Source organism: Pteronotus mesoamericanus, unplaced genomic scaffold (genome assembly GCF_021234165.1).
Source record: "Pteronotus mesoamericanus isolate MK-2021 breed Mesoamerican mustached bat unplaced genomic scaffold, CSHL_Meso_final contig_101, whole genome shotgun sequence".
Lineage (NCBI taxonomy): Eukaryota > Metazoa > Chordata > Mammalia > Chiroptera > Mormoopidae > Pteronotus > Pteronotus mesoamericanus.
Genome location: NW_026555001.1, coordinates 19926331 through 19951124, shown reverse-complemented (window position 1 = coordinate 19951124; position 24794 = coordinate 19926331). Strand labels below are relative to the sequence as shown.

The 24794-nt window shown below is 41.9% G+C and overlaps 1 protein-coding gene across 3 annotated transcripts in view; it reads right to left on the bottom strand.

Annotated features, from left to right (window-relative positions):
• Nucleotides 1–24794, bottom strand: part of LDAH (lipid droplet associated hydrolase) — a 78380-nt gene that overhangs the window by 11420 nt on the left and 42166 nt on the right. For all 3 annotated transcript variants that reach the window (XM_054569214.1, XM_054569207.1, XM_054569223.1), the window contains 2 exons: nt 16358–16592; nt 4543–4625 (listed from right to left, as the gene is read on the bottom strand). In XM_054569214.1, the coding sequence (XP_054425189.1) occupies nt 4543–4625; nt 16358–16592 (318 nt within the window). The remainder of the gene's footprint in view (nt 1–4542; nt 4626–16357; nt 16593–24794) is intronic.

The window sequence follows — 24794 nt, the reverse complement described above, 5'->3', positions numbered from 1 at the left end:
CTTGTGCTGGCGGGGAACAGTCTCAGGGCTCTGCGGACTGATAGCGACTCTCGGATTCAGTCTGGCAGTAGCACACACCAGCTGTTTCCATAAGCCTAGGCCAAAGATGGTCACGGCCGTGTAGAATTTCCCCCCTAAGTGAGTTTTAAATGAAAACTTCAAGTTTCTAAATCAAACAGTAATTCACTTTCCTCTGAATGAGACACACATCCCCTTACAGTTGAGAACAATGACAGAACGCGGGGATGCTGACCTCCTCCTTGCCTCGGACACGCCAGGTGCGTCATAAAGCAGAGCATACCCCAGAGGCTCCCAGAGGGATCGGGGCTGGGGTGGCGAGAATGTACAGTCGACTCTCTTGCTCTGGTTTATTCCGTCCTGGTTCTCATTCCCGTCCCTCCCCCTTCACTTCCCTCTTACTCATTAGCTCCCCTGCTTCCTCCCAACCTTCAAGCTGCATTCCCCCAAATCAGACTTTAGAGTCTTCTCTCCTCGTACCACACACTCATGTAGGTCGCTGTTACCCACGCTCAGGGCTCCAGACATACACGCATCACTCCCAACTCAGATCCAGCCCGGACCACTCTTCTAAGCGTCACGCCCGCTGGACAGGTGTCCCCTTGATGTCCCACAGGGATCTCGGACAAAAGTGCCCAAATGACCACTTTCTCAACCATCTCCCACACCTTGTTTCTCCTTCCCTAGTCCCTATACTGTCACCAAATCTCATACAGAGAAACCCCCTGAGGTTCCTCGGTCACCATTCTCATACCCTACGAGGGCCAAGTGCCTTTGATGTCGCGGATCTACAGGTCCACGCCAGTCAGTGAGTGGTGGCGGTGTGTGTGCGGTACCTACGGTGACACCTACATTTTGTTCTCTATAAAATTAGGGAAATTTTCAAATGACAGTAGATTTGTTGCAGATAAAAAATAACTTATGCTCATCACTACAAGTTCACAATAGGAATTCTGACCACCATTATATCACACATTTGTTTTTAAGATATTTTCATAACCACAATATAATTTTTTGTAACCTCATACATTTATTTTATGCACTTAAAAAATATTATTCAGAGAAGGGGCCCCCACATGAGAGAGCCGAAGAGACCCTGGCACAACGAAGGCTTAGAACCTTCCCTCTCGTGGCTTCCCCATCCACCCGCCTGGGGTGCGTCTACGGACTGCTCATTGGGCGTCCTGTGCCACACTAGGCCCTTGGGCGACAGAGGCGAGAAAAACGCAGCTCCTTACCCCAAGCTGGGTGAGGGGGAAGCTGACCATTTACATACTGCGTGGTGAATGCCACATTCTAGCTTGACACAGGGGGTCGTGGGGACTGGGGGGGGGGGCACCTAACCAACTCTGGGGACTGGGGAAGACCTTTTGGAGGTGACGATAGAGCCGAGTCTCATAGGACAGGGAGGGTTTAGTCAGGGGAAGAAAGGACACAGCCACAGCACCACAGGCCGTAAGTACACATTCCTCTGGAAACAACTACGCATCGGAAATACTTGCTCCAGGAAAGGGAAACAACTATGCAGTGTTGAAGCACTGCCAATAAACACAATGTTTGCTGCTGTATATTAAGTCTCTAGACCCAGGAAAAAGGGAGAAAGGAAGGGAAGAAGGAAGGAAGGAAAGAAAGGGGGAAAGAAGGGAGGAAGGAAGGGAGGAAGGAAAGAAAGGAGGAAAGAAGGGAGGAAGGTAGATAGTCAGCCCATGAGATTCTTCGTAGTTAAAAAGGCCAATTTTCCTCACGAGGATAATAAGTTCTCTTCATGTGGACAATGACAACCCAGAGGCAGAAGTCTGAATTTAGAACCAAAGTCCCCTGACAATGGCCTGCCAGTTTTGTGGTGGGTGGGGGAATTGGAAAGCCACCCACAGATGTAGCAGAGAGACTATTTCTAGACTAACTTTACTGTGGCTCCCTGACTGAATGGCACAAAGATCCATTTTTCAGAATTATTTTGGATGTTGCATAACTGAGGTATATTGAATGATTTTTGCAACAAGATGTATGGCCCAAAGGGTCTTCACACAGCAGTGCTGTATAGCTAGGAAGTCTCTGAAATGGGACAGAGTATCCTTGACTGGACCATCTAGAACAGGGATAGGTCTAGTCTTGGGAAGTGGTTTTCAAGTCGGACTCATTACCAAGGTGATTTGGAAGGTGGGAGGCAATGCCCAGCATCCTTCTAGAACTACATGCCCTTTTGGGCTTCCTTATTTTCTCAAGCAGATGGGGACATGTGTTGATTCAACTTTCCCCAATATTGAATTACAGCATGTTTCCTCTCGTTCTCATTACAGAAACAAAAAGTTCCTGTCTCTGTACCTCATTTCACTGAGGAGTTGGAACTACATTATTCTAGTGCAGAGCTCAAACTTCCCTGGTACAAGGGACAATCGATTAATTGTAAGGTAGTTCTACCCTATTAAATTAAACAATGCCCTGCTTTCCCAACTTCCACAAGTACATTTAATGCTATCTCAAAAATAAAACAAAGTCATTCCCTGGGGTTGGGAAAGTTTATTTCCCTGGCTGTTAATATTAACCTTGAAATGTCGGCCATCTACCCTGCTGTCCCCATGTTTCTGCCATAAAAGCCTCAGTAAACTCCTAGTCCTGACACAGTTACCACGAGCAGACCTCTATCTGGGAATGATTACGCCTGCATATGGATTTAACTTCGGGCAGGAACAAGTTAGCGCCTTCCTTTGACCTCGCTCTGAGCACAGCATACACACGGATCCAGGAATGATGCGTATTTTACGGCAGCTGGCTCCCCCAGGTGCTGGGACGGGCTTGGACGCACGAGGGGTCTAGTCAGTCAGCAAGTGTGAGTTTTGGAAGCGCACATCTGCCAGTCCTGTTATTAACTGGGAGCGGAGTTGTTTTTATGGACTTCCAGCCGTGAGAACTTAAACGCATTTTTGAAACAAATTCATTTCTAATTTAACTGAAAAATCAAATACTGTTTTTCTTGTCTTTTCACATCCTTCAACGACTAAAAAAAAGTTGAAAGATCTCTGGGGTTTCCTTCTGGATCCAAAATTTCAATCTCTAGCCAGTCATTATTTGAGAAATACAATGATCAATACGGCCACAGACAACACAAACTGGCATTTTCAAAAGTCCTCTCTGAGTGATGCTACTACACACAGATCAACATTCTGAAAATGTTTTTTAAAGGACACATACACTTCTTGCTTTAAGATAACTGAGATAACTGTACTGGGAGGTAATAGAAATGTGAATTAACACCATAGGTCAGTTTAAGTCAAATGTCTCAAAGTTTATGAAGAGATACTAAATTCAGTACATTCTGCTTGTGGATTCCTGGCCACTCAGCGGGGCTAGTTTCACTGCTCCCGGTCGAGGTCACAGTTCAGCGCTAATCATAAAGTTCCCAATTACCACAGTCCAAAGAAAGACAAAGGTACACACGTAATTAAAAATTTTCTAGTAGCTACATTAAAAAAATATAAAGGGATGGGTGAAATTACTTTTAATAATATATTTTACTGGGCCCAATATATCTTTTTTAAGAAAAATCCTCACCTCAGGATGTTGTATTAATATGAGAGAGAAAGAGAAAGATAGACACACACACACATGCACACACACATGGATATGGGAGACAAACATCCATTGGTTGCCTCTCATATGCACCCTGACTGGGGATCAAACCTACAACCCAGTTGGATGCCCTGACCAGGAACTGAACCCACAACATTTCAGGGTACAGATGATGCTTCAACCAACTCAGCCACCCAGCCAGGGTGAGGCCCAATATATCTTAAAATATCATTTCAGCATGTAATATTTAAAAACTATTTTACTTTTTTTGGTACTACATTTCTGAAATCCAATGTGCACTGCACTCTTACAGCACATCTCAATTCAGAGTAGCCACAAACAGCCTCTTCAGGATGGACAGACAGACAATGATGCCATGGGAGTACCAGAGCCACCTGAGTTTTAGGGCGCTTACGCACATTCTAAACCATAGTCCCCTCACAGTTTCAGAGACTGGTGCTTCCACGTGGGTTTGCGCGAGACTCTAGCATTGGTAGCAGAGACTCACAAATGCTGAATTTTTCAATATTTGCGTTTCTGCACCTGCCTGTAGAGAAAACTGGTTTTGGTGTCGGCTGGACATTCCTGCTCTGGAGAACAAGGCTCACTGAGCCACCAGGTTGCAGCAATGTTAGTTCTTTTCCAATGTTTTACTCACATTTTAATATAACTCATTTATTCTATATTATTGAGAATCTTCCCAGTACCGAGTTTTAGAGAGAAGTATGGATACTAACCCCCCGCAAAATAATTAAAATATATTTAATTATGCAATCAGCTTTACTTATTTTCTATGCAACATTCAAGGAGAGCAGTAATTTGAACTAGAAGTAGAGCTCCATATGAAATCTACAAACCCTTGAGGTCTTACAGGTTCCAACCAATTCCAACCTTTCATGTTCAGGGAATATCTCTGCCCATCTACTTACTTCCTTGCAGTACTAAAGCGATTACCTTGGGTAAGTGCTCCTTTATGGTTTCATTGTCTCTCTTCAACACCTGCCTCATTTCTTGGCTCCCAAGATAGGCAGCATTAGCTAAATTAAAAAAAAAAAAAGCCAAACACTTAGAGTAGATAGGATAAACACAACTGTCAAATTAATTGCAGTAAATTCCTGCCCCCCCCCGCCCCGCCCTGCCACACTTTGGGGCGAGGGCTCTCTGACATCAGGCAAGGGGTGCTGTTTCTGGAAACGGTAGGTCCTGTGAAAGAAGCCCTGTTCGCTCCCACTTGGCTCTCTCAGCAGCAACATTTGGCCAGATGATGGCCTAAGGTCAGGTTCCACAGCAGACGGTATGTGCAATTGCCCCTGATCACTGTGTTTTTATGATTTAAGGGTTAGAAGCATGAATGTTTACAGATAATTCATTAGAAGCACAGCTTTTTACAGATCTTTGACAGAGGCAGCATCTCACAGGAGCAGGAAGCGATGCTCTGTGGTGGGCAGGGTTCTAAGATGACACACACATTCTTTGCCCTTCCATCATTGCCTCCCTTTCGAGTGTGGGTGGAACCTGTGACTGCGATGCTATGTTGCCCCTGGACCAAGTCTTGTCCTACAGTGAAGATGACTGTAAGGAAGGTGGTCCTGGTGGCCCTAACCTAATCCCAGGAGCCTTCCAACATCTGAGCTGGTAGGAGGGGAAGTCAAAGATTCAAAGCACTAAAAGAGGAAATGCACCACAGCTGGTTTGAAGATGAAATGCATGTAGAAAGGACCCAAGAGTGACCTCTAGGAGCTGAGAGGGACAGCCAGCAAAAAAATGGGGACCGCAGCCATAAAGCCACAGGAACTGGATTTTGCCTATACCTTGAATGAGCTCAAACATGGGTTTTTGGATATGCAGGGGCATAAAGGAGACTTCTGAGACCCAGGCCAGGGTGACTCTTGGGCTGGGTGGGAGTTATGTGGGAGTCTTGCTTGATGCTCATTCATGGAGGTGAACATTTGCATTTTAAGCCCTTTTCTGCAGTGTCGACTTGTAAGGAATAACATTTTTAAAAGTAAATTTTACATCAAGCAATGTATGTTACCCATTTTATTCCTACTCTTTTTTCCCCCTGATAATTTCTCATCTAAGTATACTTAAAAAATTATTTTAAAATTATTTTTAGAAAAGATTTTATTTATTTACTTTTAGGGAGAGGGGAAGGGAGGGAGAAAGAGAGGGAGATAAACATGCGAGAGACACATCACATGGCCCCAACTGGGGACCTGGCCGGAAACCCAAGCATGTGCCCTGACTGAGAATCGAACCGGCGATCTTTCAGTTCACAGGCCAGTGCTCAACCCACTGAGCCACACCAGACAGGGCTCATCTAAGCATACTTTTTGAAAATAAAAGACAGGAGAATACCAATTGGCCTTTCCAGTGGCAGCCTCAAAGAAGTCATCTTTTTCATTCTCAGAAATGCTCATAACACAGAACGGTGATCAGAAATAATAATACCAAATAGAAGTGTAATTTCCTAAGGGAAAAACACATTTCTCTTGGCAATGACCATCAACAGCATTCCTGGAAATGAGCAGAATTCAGAGTTTCAAGCACTGCAGTGAAGGAAATATCTAGTAGCAGGAGTAATGGAAACAAAAACATGAAAGAAAGAACTATTTAGAAGGATCGTAATTGTTTACTTTTGTTTCATTACGAATCTAAATACCGGTGCTAAAAAATCTCAGTGAGGAGTCTAATATTCTATTTTATTCACTGCCATCATCTTTTGCAATCTGCGTAATGTTTAAACATTACTATAGGACTTCAACGCATGGTAGAGTGGCCCATGGTTTGGAACAGCTGCGTGGGGGCTAAAGTTGGAGATCAACAGGATGTGTTCTTCTCACAGGTCAAAAGGCATCACTCAGTTCTCCAAGTATACACAATCCACAAGAGAAGGCTGCCTTCTCTTTCACTCAGTTGCCTATCTTGATGTCATTTTGTCCGACTGGGAAAAAAACTCATCTTTTAAGTCCAATTTCATTTATCTTCTCCTCCCTTACTTATCTAGGTAGAACTAATCTTTCCTCTCTAGGTACCACTCACGCCTGCGTCTGTGTTCGTAATAGCCCTGACTGTCGTATGTCAGAGTTCTCCACATTCGTCACCCCCACCATGCTGAAAGTAACGTAAGGGCCGGGGCTCTCTTCCACGTATCATCATTCTCTCCAATGCTCATCTAAGTGTTTGGTTCCTGGCAGGTATCAGTCAAGGTCCTTCAATACAACAAATGGGAAGGGGCGGAGGGAGGAGGTAGCTGGCCTGGTTGGTGTTTTTTCGGGGGGTGAGGAGTCTGGAGGAAAAGCCTGCTGCCTTCTTTTAAGTGATGCTACAGCTGCTACCACAATGGAGGCTGGAACTGGAGGCTGAAGCATACTGGCACTGGCCAGCCAAAATGACAGGGACCAGCTTACCATGGGGACAAATCACTGCAGGCAAGAGGGAGAGCCCAAGAGCGCCTGTTAAGACTGGCCAAAAACTCAGCCAGTCTTAACATAACCCACTGCTCAGTGCAGCAAAAGAAAATGCAGAGGGAAGTAAAACCACAGTTAAAGACAAAATGGGGGCTTGGGGGAGACGTATGAATCGCTCTCTGAAGGAGAACTTGGGGGTGGAAAGCCACGCTTCCTGCTGTTTTGGTGGTATGGTGATTCGGGAATGCCCCATTTGTTTGGCTTTGCCATCACGTTGGGGAGACAGAGCTGTCGGCGCTGGAGCAAAGGGAACTGCTGGGCACAGTTCAACTTGGTGAACCTCCAAGGTAGGAAATCGGCCACAGGCGGGTGTGTGCACTGCAGTAAAATGTGATTGTTATTCTGCCAACACGTGACTTCAATCACTTTTTTTTTTTTTACATGGCTGTCAGGTTCTGTATGTCCAAAGTAGACAGCATGAGTATATACAGAGCACATACAAAGAAAAAGCACTCTCTCTTAAAAATGCTCATTTCAAGATTTGTTGCATTGGAAAGAGGGTTTGGTACATTCACCTCCATGATGGGAGGGCGGCTGGGGAGAGCAGCCATTGGTAAGCACACACTTAGGCATGAAACAGTGAGTTTTCTGCGAAATTCTCTTTAAAATACAAAGGGCACAGACCAGCACCGTGGGAACTGAGGCGGGCCCTACTGCGGCCGCACGCGTGCGGACACTCTCCGCGGAGAGCCTGCCGCAGGCCCGCTGCAGCCCCCGTCTCAGGCTGTGTTGCGGGGCTTACGAAGCACAGACAAGTCCAGGAGGGATGGGGCCGTGGCGGGTTTTCATTTCAGTGGGGAGAAGGCGGAGTTAACTGTCTCGGTCACTGGTTAACTAGTATGCATGGAGTTAACTAGCTGGATGTTTGACAGGTGGGCTATGCTATAAAAATTAAGTCCATGGAAGAGGAGTCCCAGGGCCTCCTTGGAGTGGGGATGTATCAGATACTACGTACCTACCCAAAATACCACTAAAGAAACAACCCTTTTTTCTCTACTAGAGACATAGGAAAGTTGAAACACACGACTTCATATCCCCTATGGCTAGGGATGCTGCATAGTTCTGGCCAATAACCTATCGGCAGAAGTCCCTGGGAGAAGACTTCTCTTTCTCAGTAAGCCAAAGCCCCATTAGGAATGAGCCTCCCACTCTCCCCCCGTCCTCCCCCTTCACCCGGCTGAACGTCAGACATGAGGCCTCGAGGGGCAGAAGTCATCTTGTGATCAAGGGATGATAGCACGGAAATAAAGGGTTATATGCAAAGGACGAGAGTGGAAATCCAGAAAGGACCCACACCCCTGACGGCACCATCCTGACGCTCTCCTGCCCTGGGCCAGATAGCCCCGGAGACCCCGGGCACAAGGCACACAGGCTCCTGCTCGGGCACTGCCAGCTCGCTGTCACTTACCGCTGAGCTCCATCCCTGCCGATCAGAGCAGGTAAAGGCGGGTCCTCCGTGATTCCTGGGCGTTTTTGGTCAGAGCACAGGGGTTGGTGCTGTTCTTAACCTCCTACTAGACTCTGGGGCTTGTCTGGGGGAAAGGTGGCATCAGGCCGTACCTCCACGTAACGAGGGCTTCCCCGCGAGGGAGCAGAGGTAGCAGCTGACCGCAAAAGAGCCTTTCCAGGGATGGCCCCTCCTGGCATGTCTTCTGACTGGTCGTGAGGCTGGCCAGACACTGCTGGACGGAGGGGGTCAGACAGGTGCAGGCCAAGCAGGATGGCAAGGGAGCAAGGTCCTTGGGTTTGGGGACAGGCTGTGAGCCTGGATGGCCCTGGAGACACGGGTGTCAGGTCTTCTTATGAGGGGAGCTCTTTGGTGGTCTTTATTTTTTTCCAGGTTGTTTTTAACCTTTTCCTAATGGTGCCAAATGTGGCTTTTCGCAATGTGAAAACTAGACTTAAAAATGTAATTCTTCCATTCTAAAATTTCTGCAGAACTTAGAGGAATGTGTATTATTCACACAATGTAGTACGCATGTCTCCATAAGCCAAGAATGTGGTTATTATAACCATCCATTTCATTTGCAAACAGATAATCTTACCTATGTACTAATAAGTTCACCAAAGTGAAAAACACAATTCAAAGTATATGATTTAAAAAGAAAATACAGTTTTTAAAGGGGGCAGATAATTTAAATATATAAAAATGTAAAATTTTCTTTAGAAAAAAATAGTAAAATCTTGTCACTTAATTCTAAAACAGAGATGATATTCTAGTACCATATCTAACCACCTTTTGCCCTAAATCCTAATACTAATCACATATACACAAAAACATCTTTTTCTTCATTGTTGAATTTTAGGCTGAAATTCCATTAATCATTAATGTTGAAGCTGGCTTTCATAAACGGATTTTCCTAAGCTACACACATAAATGACAGAATAGGAACATGGAAGTCTAGTTTTGTCTTATTCAAAAAATTATCCTGGGATTGAGTTAGACATATTCTGAGAAGAAATTTGTGATTCTTTAATGAAGCTCACTGAATAGTTCAATTCTTTTCATATCACTACACATATTTTCAGAAGTTATTTTCATATTGATTAAGGAAAGATTATGAGAGTTTCTTTTACAAGAATGTATGCAACAGAGCAATAATGTAACCTACCAGGAATGCCCTTTGTCTCGGTGTTGTTTTTCTAGTTTGGTAACTGAAAGGAATTAAAACATCACATCATTTTGGCCTAATGGAAAGACCCTAGAATATTTTTTAAAGTTAATTATCTTGACCTGTGATACTGCTAAGCTAAAATATATTCGCTTTTAGCTTTGATCAGGAAATTCAATTTAAGCTGTCTCAGTGAAAAGCCTATTTCTCATGAAACAGAACATCTATTCTAAAGAAAATATGTAGGGGCAAATATTCCGGAATTAAAATAAAAAAAATCCTATATATTTTCTTTAAAAAGAACATTTAAGACAACCTAGTCACGGAAGCTGAACAGATGGCCACTGTGGCAAAGTTTCTAACGGATGTGGACTGAACGAGAGCTGCTCTCCCCCAAACGCCAGACAGGAGGCGAGGTGTCACTGACCAGCCTGGAGAAGGAGGCAAACGCTCAGAAATTTGGCCTATGGGAAGGGGCAACCGTGTTTGAAATGCTTGAATATTTTCGTTCTTTGAATTTTTCAGACCTTGCAACAACAACAACAAAAATATGTGTATAAACTAAAGAATACAGAAACTCAGTGTCTAGATAGGGCAGGATTTATTATCCACTACTTGGACTGGCAAACTTCCTCCATTTGTTTCCGTAAGATTTCTACTGAAGCACAGACATTACATAATGTGCAAACATCGCAAGACCTACAAGTCAAGCTGGCACATTGAAGGTCATTGTCTGGATGACAGTCAAGCCAGAGAAGCAGGTCTGCAGGGGAAATGTCCAGAAGGCACGGAGAGAATGACTACTGAGAATGATCTTGGACCTGGTCTCCCTTCCTCTTGATAACCCCTCTCTTGGTATACCCTGAAAACCATGCCATCGACTCAAGTGGCTGGTGTGAATATTGATTACCTTCACTCTACATGGGCTATCAGCTCAGGAAGAGTCCACTAATCATCCGCAAGGGCCAGTGTCTTATAAATATTGCTTTCTCTCAGCTGGGACCTTTTTCTATTTGTAGTAAGCAAGGCAACAGGAACCACTTAAGGGATGGCCAGGGCAAGCCTGGGCAGAGGGGGCTTTTATGGCAGTTGTTGTAAGAGGAGGCAAGGGAAACCCAGGATTCAAAGGGCACAGCTGGGAAGAGGCTGGCTAGGATAAAAGGGATGCTTGGTTAAGGGTCATCTGGAAGTCACTACTAGGACACTGAATCCAGAACCCTTAAAGGAAGAAGACAGGTATTCTTGCCCCCTTTCCCTTTACTCAAGGTCATACAGACTGAGTGGGTAATGGGGGAAAAAAACCAAAAAACAAACCAGAGACCACTGGAGTACTGGTTACTTGGACACCAGAAGGCCTGGTATAGAATGAAGAGAAGAAAAATCAGAGAAGGAAGGCATGCCAGCAATAGGGAGGCTGTGCTCCACACTTAGTTCACGAACTGGCTGTTCGGAACAGAGATGAAGCGATGTGGCTGAGCATTTGGCTTGGTTTACGGAGTCAATCTTGCACATGGCGTATCTCTGCTGTGGTTGTGTGGGACTGGAATCCCAGGGTTTTCCAGCAACAAGTACACAGTGGTTGCCCTGAGCCATGGAGACAGAGGCCTCCTGCGTTCAAATGGTCTTGTTGTTGACGCCTGCACTGGGTGCTGCTGAAAGATGCAGTGGGAGGTCTGCCAGTGGCTGAAAGGGAGATTCCTTTCTCTAAGTGCCGCTTAGGACGGCTACTTCTTTAAGAGGGCGTTTATAATTCTGATATAGAAAAACTGGAAAATGCCTTTAATGATTACCGGCTTTAATTAAAAACATGAAACACGTGATTATTTGTCATATGTAATATGTTACAATCAGCCCTCTGTATCCATGGGTTTCTCATCTGTGGATTCCACCAGGCTCGAATCAAAAATACCTAAAAAAATCACACAGAGTTCCAAAAAGTGAAACTTGAATTTGCCATGTGCTGAACTGTATGGTGAATCCACTGAAATGAAGCGAGGTGTAGGCATGTCCTTCTGTAGCCTAGATGCACATAGAGGTCATACACAAATACTACATCATTTTCTTTTTTCTTAATCGAATTTCTTGGGGTGATATTTCTTAATAAGATTATATAGGTCTCAACTGTAGATTTCTATGATACATGATCTGCATGTTGCATTGTGTGTCCACCACTTTATATAAAGGACTACAGCATCCAGAAATTTTGGTGTCCACAGGAGCGAGGGGTCCTGGAACCAATACCCCATGGATACCGAAAGATGGCTATATATAGGTCAGTAAATGCACACAGAAAAACAAGCCAAATGGCACAAAGTGAGGACTGTCTCCAGATGTTCACATGATGCTCGGCTTTTACGGAAGACAAACATTAGTATGGTGATATTTGTTGTTGTTGTTTTTTTCAAAGATTTTATTTATTTATTTTTAAAGAGGGGAAGGGAGGGAGGAAGAGAGGGAGAGAAACATCAATGTGTGGTTGCATTTCGTGCGCCCCCCTCAGGGGATCTGGGTTGCAGGCAAGGCATGTGCCCTACACTGGGAATCGAACTGGTGACTCTTTGGTTCGCAGTGGTTTTTTTTTTTTTAAGTGAAAATCCTCTCGGAATTTCTTCTGGTTAGTGAAAACAGGTAATAATGTTTTGTAAAAGTGAAGTGGTACAGTGCAAACTTCTGGAAAGCAGGGGATGCCTGTACTAATATAGTCATTCCTGGTTCCTTTGGATCAATGTTTGCATGATATATATTTTCTCATTCTTTTACTTTGTCTACATATGTAATTTTATTTGAACTGAGTTTTCTGAAGACAGTATATAGTTATGTTTTTTAATCCACTCTGCCAATCTTTGTCTTTTAATTGGTGTATTTAGTCCTCGTACATTTAAAGTAATTATTGGTATATTGGAGCTTGTATGCCATTTTATTATTTGTTTTCTGTGTTTTGTTTCTCCGTGTTTTCTTTTATCTTCCTGTATATTACTGAATATGTTTTATAATTCCATTTTTATTTACCTGTGGTGTTTTTGAGTATCTCTTTGTATAGGTTTTAAAGTGGTTATTCTAGATATTACATTTTATCTATATAAAAATCTATTGGTATTGGCGTCTTATCATTTCAAGCAAAATGAAGAAAACTTACATCCTTTTTTGTTCCTTTATCCTCCCCTAGTTATACTATAATTGTCTTAAATACTTTTGTATACATTTAGAACCATATCAGTGCTACAATTTTTGCTTCAACTGTTAAACATAATTTAGAAGTCTCAAGAAGAGAAGAAAAATGTAATTCTTCTCTCTTTTTTATCTGTTTTTTCCTTTCTTAATGTTTCAAGATTCCTTCTTTTATCATCTCCTTTATGTTTACAATACTTCTAACAGCAATTCTTTTATGATACATCTGAGGATTACAGATTCCTTTAGTTTTCTTTTATTGGAGAATGTCTTAATTTCTTCTTTTTTTTCTGAAGGATATTTTCGTTGGATATATACTTCTGTATTAATAGGTATTTTTGTTTTGTTTCGTTTGCATTGAAATAAATGTGCCATTTCTTTTGGCCTCTATAGGTTCTGATGAGAAACCAGCTGTCACTCAAATAGATTTTCCTCTATAATTAACGTATCATTTCTTTCTGGCTGCTTTCAAGACATTTTTTTTTTTTTGCTTTAGCTTTCAAAATTTTGATTATGATGTATTGTATGGTTTTCTTTGGGGTTTTCCCTGTTTGGAGTTCACCCAGCTTCTAGAATCTGCAGGTGTATGTCTTTTGCCAAATTTGGGATATTTCTATTTATATTGTTCTACCCTTATCTTTATCAATTCTTCCCACTGTCCCTTCCACTTTAATGTTGAGCCTATCCATTTTTAATTTTCAAAATTACTAATTTTTAATTTCACTTATTGTATTTTTCAGTTCTACCATTTCCAAATCTTTTTCTTGACACTTTCTATTTTTCATTAGTTTCAAACATGTTTACTAATTGTTCATTAAAGCATTTTTATAATGGCTGCTTTAAAATCTTTGTCAGATACTTCTAATATCTGTCATTTTGGTGTTGGCATCTATTGTCTTTCTCAATTCAAGTTGAAATTTTCTGGGTTCCTAGTAAGACAAGAATTTTAACTAAAACATGGACATTTTGGGTGTTATAATACTCCAGATCTTATTTAAATTTTCTCTTTTAGCATTTTTCTTTTCTGACACTTATCATACTTCCAGGTGGGGTAGAAATCTAAGTCCTCCACTTGATCTATTGACGCCCAAGGGATGAAAAGGCTCCTCATTATTACTCTGCAGGGGTAGGGATTCTGACTCCCCCCTAGTCTTCCACTGTTAGCATTCTGGCTGGGCGGACAGGACTGCCTTGCTACTTCTCACACGACCCCCACTGACATCACAGGGGTGGCGGCAGCCGCATTACTGCCAGGCAGTGGTGAAAGTCCTGATACTCCACTCAGTCTCTCCCAGACACCACCCACGTGGGGAAAGAGCAGGGTGCCTCCTTTCTGAGAATTGGGGGGTTCAGTCCGGGCTTCCCACTTGGCATGGAATACGGCTACGGTTTTTACTATGGTGCTTGGCTAGATGAGAGCAATTACCTAAAAGTTTCTTTTGGAAAGGCTGTCATTATTATGGTCCTTTGGCTGGTGTTGGGGCTTTTTTGGGTCTGCACCCATACCCAGTGGTGTTTCTGGGTCCTGGCTGCAAATCTAGAGCATATGTGGTAACAAGAAAACCTGAGAACGCCCCCCTGGTTCCAGGGTCCCTGCCTGTTTTCTTCTCTACCTTTCAGCATCTTCTTATGTTTATTTTACATATACTATACAGGATTTTTTTTGTATTTAGTAGGAGAAACAGGGAAAAATACATCTATCACATGTTCTTGGAAGCAGAAGTCCTTGGAGAAGAATGGAGTTCCTAACTGGACAATGCTTTTTAAAAGCCATTCTATAGAGTAAAAAGAAAGATATCAAAAAAGAAAAAAAAGGGGAAGGGGAAATAAGATGAGTTACTGAAGTGTAAGTAGAGTCATTTTATACATGTCTGCCAGAATTTCAAGTGACTTCTATTTGTTCTCAAATGATTCCAATGGGGTATTGCCCTTAGAGATCATCTAGTCCACTCTTGATTTGACCAATGATCAAGGACCAGAAACGTGAAAGGACTAAACTGAGACGACAAGAGTGAGTCTGGGGCGAAACTATATGCGAGTTGAGGGTTTCTAACTTACAGTCAGTGCCATGTTCACTTAATAGGCCACCTCTTTCTTTACTGTAATATGAGAGAAAGATGAGGGGCTGGACCAGAAGGTCTTTAAGGGACATGTCTGACTTTAATCTTTGGGGACTTTTATGACTGTCCTGAGCCTTGCACCCCCTCTTGCCATCTTATCTTCTTCCACTGCTATGCTATGGCTAGAATAAAGAAGAGGGGTTGGGTAGAACGTGGAAGGGAAGCAAAGCCCACAAATACAGAAAAATGTATTAAATTTCTATTTGTGGTGACTGCTTCTTGCTACATATTTGGAAAACGCTTCCCATCCAATACGCAGGCTGTACAAGGGCAAAGGCAGGGCTGTGACTGGTCTCTGGATTCACTATGCACAGGATCCCACGGCACCCGGGGCAGAGGAGCATGATGCATTTCAATCAGGAGTCCTGCCTCATGGTTGGCTGGGGCAAAGAGACAGTGGAGCAGCTATGGGGGAAAGGAAGCTTAGCACAGCGGCCGACAGCCTGAGTTTGAACAGGACCCACTAGTTGTATGACTCTTGGCAAATATCTGCACCCCAATTATGTACAGAGACATAACTTTTCTGTACCTCACTCAGTCTCTTCACCTAGAAAAGGGGAACAATATCAAAAACTAAACCTCGTTAGTTCTGAGAAATACAGGTAAAATCTTTAAATGGTGTCTTTAGCTGCTACTGCAACTGTTGTTATTCATTGAAGGCCTCTTATAAATAAAATGCTTAGACAGACAATTTGCACATCCTATATTTAATCCTAGAATAATCTCCTGAAATATGGGATATTGTTATCCCTATTTTACAGATTAGGAAAATAGGATTATTTTATGAAAATCATTTATAAATATATATAAGTTAATATTAACTAAAAAGATAGGTTACATTTAAAAACAACATTTGAAGCCAAAAGTAAAGTAACAAAAACATACCCTGGCACATTGAGAAAATAGAATCAGCAAAGCAGTGATATTACCAGCGTTATATTACCATGACTATTATTTATTACTTTTAAAATTTAACCTCTTCCAAAACCATTTAAGGAGGAAGCTAAAGGCGGAGCCTGTTCTCTCCACCGGACTAGGGGCCCTGCTTCCCTGGGGCTCGTTTTGCAAAGTCCTCCCCACTGGACTACAGGGCACACCCTGGACTCCTGCTGGGACCCCATACATGCTTTGTACAGAAGAGTCCTTCTCACCTTTCTGTGCCTAGAGGGGACGAACAGCAGCATAAGCTTTAAGAGTAGGCTCAAAGAGCCTTTTCTACCTGTCAAACAGAACTTCCCTCGCTCTATTCTCATTTTATTTCTCGTTTTAAGCTTTTGGAAGGAAAAAGTCCAACAAATAATTCCTTGGCTGCTATTTAGTCACTGCCTGAGGTTATTATTCTGCTAATGCTTTCTGATACAAGAATAAAACCCAGACATGGGCAAATGTGCTTACTTACCCATGCAGAACGGCTCCAGTGAACTCAGGGGCGAGACTTCACTCTGAAAGTTCATCCTTTCAAGGACCACTCTGATCAGCCAGGACTTGAGTTTCTCTGGGCACGGTTTAAGCAAGAAGTAGCTGCCAGCATAGAGGGCATATCGAAGCCAGCACAAGAATGGAGTGGCGATCCTGCCGTTGGGTGTCTCGGACATTCGCTCAATTGTGGGAAAGAGCAGAATGGAGCGAATTATCTACAAGAGAAAGCGTATTTTGATGAGAAGTTTCTTGAGGGATAACCTATGGCTTTATTGTTTCTTTTATATAGTACTGACAAATGGCTGGGGTTTGGAATGTGTCTAAAGATCTGTTCAGACTAAGAAGCAATATCCACCATGATCTCAGCCCGCAGCCAATCCGGGCAGAAGAGAAGGATGACCCTTGAATGGCTGGGCTTTAGTTTTCAGGGTGAGAAGGAAATCTGATTGCTAAGTAGCTTCTTGATTGTGACAGCAACTCATACTCTCTTTGAGGGACTGATGAAAGGAGAAATTAATATACCATTTTAGTAGTTATAACAACTTAATTTCACTAATGATATCAGAAGTAGAGCCACATAAAAACAATTTCTAGTCAGCATTTCTTTTATTGATTACATTTGGAAATAGTTCCCTTTTGAAAAGCTCTTCCATTCCTTCATCTTACCAACCAAAGATAACCTTTAACAGGTCAGGGATAAGCGAGGCTGCAAATCTCTATCTCATGGGGAAATGTTTAAGGGCAAAAATATAATTTCAACTCAACTCCTCAGAATATCAGGGAATGTGTTTTAATAATATGCCAGAAGAATAAAGGACATTGCTAAACATTTTTAAATTTACCATGATTTAGCATATTAATATTTAAATAATTAACCTATAAAAATAATTTCTATGGGGAATCAAAAGTCAGTAACAGAGTAACAAAAATGGAACAGATCATCGATGTTAACAGATTACAAAAGAGGAAATGAGAGTGAATGCAATGGTTTTGCTTTAAAAAAAAACATTTAAAATGGTTAAGTATCACATACTGAAAAGTTTACAAGTTTAAATGTGACATTTAACAAATAGTTTATAAAATGCATAGCTATGTGAATCAAGAAACAAAACATAGCCAGCACGGCATCTTCCAATCATAGCTCTGTCCTGACTTCTTTGCTTTGCATCAGTGCTTATTATCCCTTAATATCATGATCATGCCCTTGTTTGCTTTATATTAATACTTTTCATCCTGCCACAGAATGAGCTGTGTCTCCCCAAATCTGTATGTTGGAGTTCTGACTTCCAATGTGACTGTATCTAAATGTGTATTTTTTATTGATTTTTTTTTTTTTTTTAGAGAGAGAGTGGGAAGGAAGGAGGGGGAGAGAGAGAGGGAGAAAAGGGGGGAGAAAGAGAGAGAGAGAAACAATGATTTGTTATTCCATGTATTTATGCATTTATTGGTTGCTTCTTGTAGGTGCCCTGACTGGAGGTCAAATCTGCGACCTTGGTGCCTCTGCATGGCCTTCTAACCAACTGAGCTACCTGGCCAGGGTCCGAGGTGACTGTGTAGAGATAGGTAATTAAGGTTAAATGAGGTCAGAAAGGCGGGGTTGATAGGATCAGTTATCCTTATAAAGAGAGATCCTGGGGAGCTCGCCCTCTCTTCCTGAGCATACACCAGAGGTCTGGTGGTCTGGCGAACACCCAGGGAGAAGGTGGCCATCTACAAGCCAGGAAGAAGTCTCACCAGAAACTAACCACGCTGGCATGCTGATCTTGGACTTTCAGCCTCCAGAAAGAACAATGTCAGTTGTTTAAGCCACAAAGTCTATAGCGTTTTGTTATGGCAGCTCCAGCAGACTAATACATATCCCTTAATACCACAGTTAACTTCTTTCTGTTAATGAGCTTTATATAAATGTAATCATGCAGTATGTTTTCAAGTTTTACTTCCATGACTCAACATTTTCTGTAAGATTCACCCATGGTGATATATGTAGCAATAGATTACCTTTGCTATATAGTTTTCTGTTGTATGAACATACCTCAACTTACTGATTTTATTGATAGATATTTGGGTTGTTTTCAGTCCAGAGATACTATAAGTATGCTGCTGTGAACATTTTTATATATGTTTCTTGGTGCATGTGTGCATGCATTTCTGTTGACTGTATCAGCTAAGAGTAGAAATACAGTATCCATATGTTCAGCTTTTGCAGGTAACCCAAATAGCTTTCCAAAGTAGTTGTATCAATTCCCCCCACAATAACAGACATGAGTGCATATTTTTACCTATCTTTAATTTGGCACTGGCAAACTTTGTAATTATGACTAACCTGGTGTATAACGGTATTTCACTGTGGCTTTAATTTGTTGAATAACTTTTATATGTTTATTGGACATTTTCTATATCCTCTGGGGTGTTTATTCAAGTCTCTTACACATTTTTCTATTAGGCTGCCTGTCTTTCTTTTTTTTCTTTCTTGATTCATAGGAATAGTTTTTTATTCTGCACACCAGTCCTTTATCTTGCGGCAGTCATTGGCTTGCCTGTTCAACACTTGTTAGTCTTATCTTCTGTTTTTTCATAATGGAGATACATTCTTAAGTTTGATGCAGTTGAGTTTAACAGTTTTTTCCTTTATAGTTATTGCTCTTTGTGTCTAGTTCAAGAAATTCCTCTTTAACCTCAAATCATGAAGATATTATTTTTTCATTAGAAATCAGATAGTGCTACCTCTTATCTTTTCTGCAATGTGGGTTTAAGCCTTCGTTTGTGTCTGACTTCAGTGTGAGGCTGTTCCTGTGATTTCAGGTATCAGTGATCTGCCATTTCCCTTGCGTATTTACATTCCTCCTGCTGAATGAGCTGAGTGCGTTTTTTCCATTAGGACCTGAGAGTAAAGGTGGGTGTTTGTAGACCTGGTCTCCTAGTCCTTTTTCACTGTAACCTGTGTGATGGCATTGCCCAAATGTTCAAGTTGATCAGGTAGCACCTGTAATTCTGCCTTCATGTCGCTCTTATTAATGGAGAGAAGGGATTTGAGGGAAGACTGTGGAGGACTCTTTTCTTTCTAGCCATAGCTTCTTGTTTTTCCTTAGATATATCTGTCAGCTAAATGTTCAGCCACTTCCTGTAGACTTTTCCTTTGCTCTCAACAATGACAGATATTTTAGTTGTTTTCTTTTTTGGGCATAATAATTCGACCTCTACTAGACCTCCTGCTCTGTTACATAAGTAAGAATGTCCTGTTCCCTGAACACCTCCATGGCCTTGATGGGGAATAAAAGACATTCTTTGGGAACAGGGAGCCACAGCCTTTACAGATGGCTTTTAAAGTCTTGGCTTGGCAACAACTGATTGCAAAATGCTCATAGTGTGCTTTTCAAATTAATGCAGGGTTTCAGCCAGAACACAGGAGTTTCTGCCACCTTGGCATCTTCTGAAGTACAAATCAGAGATGCTGGATGTATAGATGGCGCTTAGGAGGCATTCATGGGTACCTGTAATGATTTCAGCTCCAGAATGGCAGGGATGATCCAGAATCCTCCTCCAATCAGAGCTGGCTGCCTGAACTGTGATGGGTTTATACAAAGGTCATGCACAGTTGACCCCTGAACAACGTGGGGCTTTAGGGTTCCCACTCTCATTCATTCAAAAGTCTGCGTATGACTACTGACTCCCCTAAAACTCAGTCACTCCTTGTTATCCGCAGGGGGTTGGTTCCAGGATCCCCACGGATCCCCAAAGCTGCATATTCTTAAGTCCCTTACGTAAAAGGTATAACAGGGCTGTCCAACCTTTTGGTGTCTCTGGGCTACACTGCACGAAGAGTTGTCTTGGGTCACACATTAAATACACTGTGATGTAATCACACACAAAAAACCCCTCATGTTTTAGTAAATTTATGACTGTGTTGGGCTGCATTCAGAGCCATCCAGAGCCACACGCATGTGGCCCCCGGGTCACAGGTGGACACACCTAGATGCATACAGTTAGCTCTCCTCACCCAAGGAGTCCCAACCATGCATCACAAATACTGTGTTGGATCCACGGTTAGCTGCATCCTTGGATGTGAAATGTGAGGATCCGGAGGGCTGACTGTATATTTATTGAAAAAAATCCATGTATAAGTGAATCCATGCAGCTCAAACCTGTACTTTCAAGATTCAACTGTATAAAGATATTCTTTCAACTGTATAAAGATTAAAAAAAAAAGATTCAAACTAATGCTAAGAGATCTCTAGGAAGTATTACGAGACAAGGAAAGTCAGTTAAAGGAATTGTCCCCCCTGGATGCCGCTCTCTCTGGGACTCCAACCCCATGCACTCAAACACAGATAGAGAAGGGATGACGAATCCAGGGGCGTTTTTGGTATTTGGTCACCTGTGATCCCCTCTAGCATAACACATGGATACACACAGTGCTCCTGATGCAGCAGCAGTTGCTGGCGACACAGGGTAAGCAGAGTATGCAGCACAGGCTCCATCCTGACACCTATCTTCAGTTGCAGGAAGCACAGGTAAAGAACCCACAAGCTTTCTGCTCTCCAGTTCTCTCCATTCTTGTTTTCGAGATGCAGTGGCTATGCCACCACTTCTCTTTGCACTTTAGTCCAAAGAGGTTTTTCAGGACTTCTCGGAATGGCTCCCAGTCAAACGTGACTGCTGTCTCAGAGATGTGGAATATGCCCTTCAGAAAGGCGAATATTAGGAAGTCTGACAATACCAAGTACTATGACGTGGATCAAAAGGAACTCTTAAACACGGCATTAATGATTATTACACTTTCCTCCTGTTTTTGAAAGTACAGTCATGGTAGTGGGTGTCTGGAGCTCACACAGAGTAAATTTTTATTGCACTGTCTAATGGCAGTAGTTTAGTTCAGGGAGCTGGCTTTTCACTTGGATAACAAACAGCATGCTTTAAGAACCTGAGAGGTAGAAATGATGGAAAAATTTTCAGCACTTGGAGTGGTGCTGCAATTAAGCATTGATTCTGAGTGACCATGATTCTGCGCCTTCACATTCACAATTCTTCCACTATCTTTTGGGTAGTTCTACTATCAGGTCTTTTTATTCCTGTGCTACTGGACTTAACAAAACCTGAGAGGTATAAAATAGGGGTGGATTCGTTAAAAGTAATCTTTGGTGTTGAGAGAGGGAGGATTCCTCACTGCCCCGCAGAGGCCTCCCGGCCGAGGGGCTGAGAAGGAGCCACCCTCCCTAGCCCGCAGGAAGGGCTCTCCCTCAAGGGTAAGAACAGGTTTCTTGATGGCAGCGGCCGCAAAGGCAACGATGAAGAAACGGACTTCTCGGGTTCGGCCAAGCCTCAGCACCCCCTGGACCTACGTGCTGTGGTAAAGAAGCCAGGCCAGTCACAGTCCACAGTCCCTGCAGGCTCTTCGGCAGCCAATAGCCTTCAATAATACCTCTAAAAGCTCTATGGTCTAGTCTTTCATATTTAGATTCACAATCTACCTGAAATGAGTTTTTATGTGTTGTGTGAAACATGGGTCAAATGCAATTTTTTTTCCATATGGAAACCCCATTGTCCCAGCGCTATTAAGTGCAGAGGCCGCCCTTCCCTGCTTGTCTGCAGAGAGGCCTCTGTTGTAAATCCAGGGGATGTGTGGAGGGGCCCTGTTCCAGGCTCTCTGATCTGTTCCATTGGTCTACTTTTCTAACTCTGTGAAGAGCACTATGGCTTATGTACCAAAGCTTTATAATATAATTTGATAGTTGGTAGAGTAAGCTAAGCCCCTACCTTGTCTTCAAAAATGCTTTGGGTATTTTTGGCTCTGTGCATTTTCATAAACATTTTGGAATTGGCTCCCCAAGTTTCACAGATATCTTTCTGAGATTCTGACTGGGATTGCACTAAATTTATAAATTCACTTGAGGAGAGATAATATCTTTACAATATTGGGTTTTTCAACCCACGAACATGGATAGTTCTCCTTTTATTATACATCTTGAGTGTCTCTAAAAATGTTTTATACATTTTACAGGTAGTCATCACGTACAACTTTTGGCAGATAATTAGGTCGTTATTCTTATTATGCTTTTGTAAATAGAATAGTTTTAAAATATCATTTTCTAAATGGTTGTTGCTTATATGACATAAAAGATACTTGCTTGTTGATTCTGTGTCCAGTAAATTTACTGAAGTCCTTTATTAGTTTCTATTAACTTGTCTGTAGAGTCTTTTGGATTTTCTAAGTACATACCCATATCATCCACAAATAAATAGAGTTGTTTCTTCCTTTCCAATCCCTGTATCTTTATTTTTTTCTCACTTTACTGAGTTAGCCAAAGCCTTAATATAATGCTCAATAGAAATAATTCTTGCTTCTGAACTCAAAAATAATTTCAATATAGTCACCGTAAGGCATGATGCATGCTGAAGGTTTTCTAGAGGTGCTTTATAAGATTAAAACAATCTCCTCTATTCATAGTTAGCTAATTGCTTTTTAAAATCATAAATGGGTGCTGAATTTTATTATCTTTTCTATACCTATCGAGAATGTTGATTTTTCTCCTTTTATTTATTAATGAGGTGAACTATCCACTGATTTTCTAATGTGAAACTAACTTTCCATTCTAGGGATAAAACCACCATCCTCACCATCCTTTGTATATGTTACTGTATTTGGTTTTCTAATATTTCTAACATTTGCATGTTGATAAGTGAGTCTGGCTGGTAACTTTTTAATATTACTTTTTTTCCCTAGGTTTGGATATAAATAAAGGTTTTGCTACTTTGAGAAAATGAGTTCAAGTGTGTGTTTTCCTTCTCCATTATCCTCCTCTTCCATTATCTAGAGGATTTTATGAAATAATAGAATGATTTATTTTCTAGATATTTGATAGAGTTCACCAGCGAAGCCTGGAGTTTCATTTTAAGAATGTTTTGACTATCGGTTGATTCGTTTTCTTTAATAGCTTAGAACCATTCATTCAGCCTTTCTGTTTCTTCTTGAATCTGCTTTGGTGTTTTCTCTGTCTAGGGGTCCGTCCACTTCATTTAAACCTCCACATTTACTGGCACGAAGCTGATTTCCAATTCCCGCTCCTGCACCCCAACCCCTGGCCCGGCCCGGGCGACACCGCTTCTTTCAGGGCCCAGGTGGACTGCGTCCCGATGGAGCAGGCCTTTTATAACTAGAGGGACTCTCTTCACCTCGAGTCATGTTTTCCTTTAGTGTTTATTTTGTTTAATATTAACATAGCTATGAGCTTTCTTTTGGTTTCAATTTGTAAGATATAACTTTTCCTCCTTTTACTTCCTGCCTTTTGATAACGTTAAATTTAGAAGATAGAGATTTTTTTTATATAATCTGACAATCTCGTCTTTTAACTAACATGACTAATATATTTACTACATTTTCATATAAACAATGGCCGATATTTTGGAGCTAAAACTGTGTAACTTTAAAATCTTATTTTGTGCTTGCTATCTTTGTATCCACTCACCCCACTTTTCTGTTTTCTTAACATCTTTTGCTTGAGAAATATAAATAGTAAGACATAATTGACAGTAAATAATTACATAACTGATATAAAAATGAGTAGAACATGTATGTAAATAGCAATGAATGAATATTCATTAGAAAATAATTATATAACAATTTAAGGAAGAAATAAAAACAGGTAAGCAGTTAATACTTGAGTAAAAGCTGTAGGCCGTTGGGAAGTGTCAAGTCCTGCGGTGGGGCAGGGAGGCGGTGAAACAATGAAAGGGCGCCAGGGCGGGGGGGGGGCGGGGGGCGGGGGGGGCGGGCACAGCTGCAAGCCGGCCCAGGGACGGCCTCCTGGAGCGCTGAGCGCCGTGCGGAGGCGGCACGCAGTGAGCTGGCAGGCAGCTGGAAGAGGGCTTTTCTGGGAGAGGGAGAAGCAAGTGCAAAGGCCATACGACAGAGTCTGTTTGGTGTGTGGATGTAAAAGCCCGGAATGGTACTGTTGTTTTTCACAGCGTGTGGAAGGGCAGCAGCTCGAGTTGTGGTCACAGCAGCAGCAGGGGCAACAGAGGGTCTAACGGGACTTTGGGTTTTAGTCTGAGTGGCCTAGAATCCTTTGAAGGAATCTGAAAACAGGTGTGACCGCGTGTGGCTTCCATTTTAATAAGATTACTCTGGCTGTTGTATTATTACTGTCACAGAAGTACTAAACCAATGAAAGTAGAGAAGATAAAAAAGTGAGTTATAAATATGGAAAGCAAAATTACCAGTATTTATGGCTCATATTTTAAAAATTCATGTATAAAAATAAACACTAAATACAAATGTAAAAAGTAATGTACAGCACTTACCTAAACAAAAACTTAAAAGTAGCATTTTTTTATTCTCCTATTGCAAAAGCGATATAAAATCTCCCCTTCAATTAAATTATTATTTCAGTTTCATTCAACCCCAATTAAATTACTAAAAG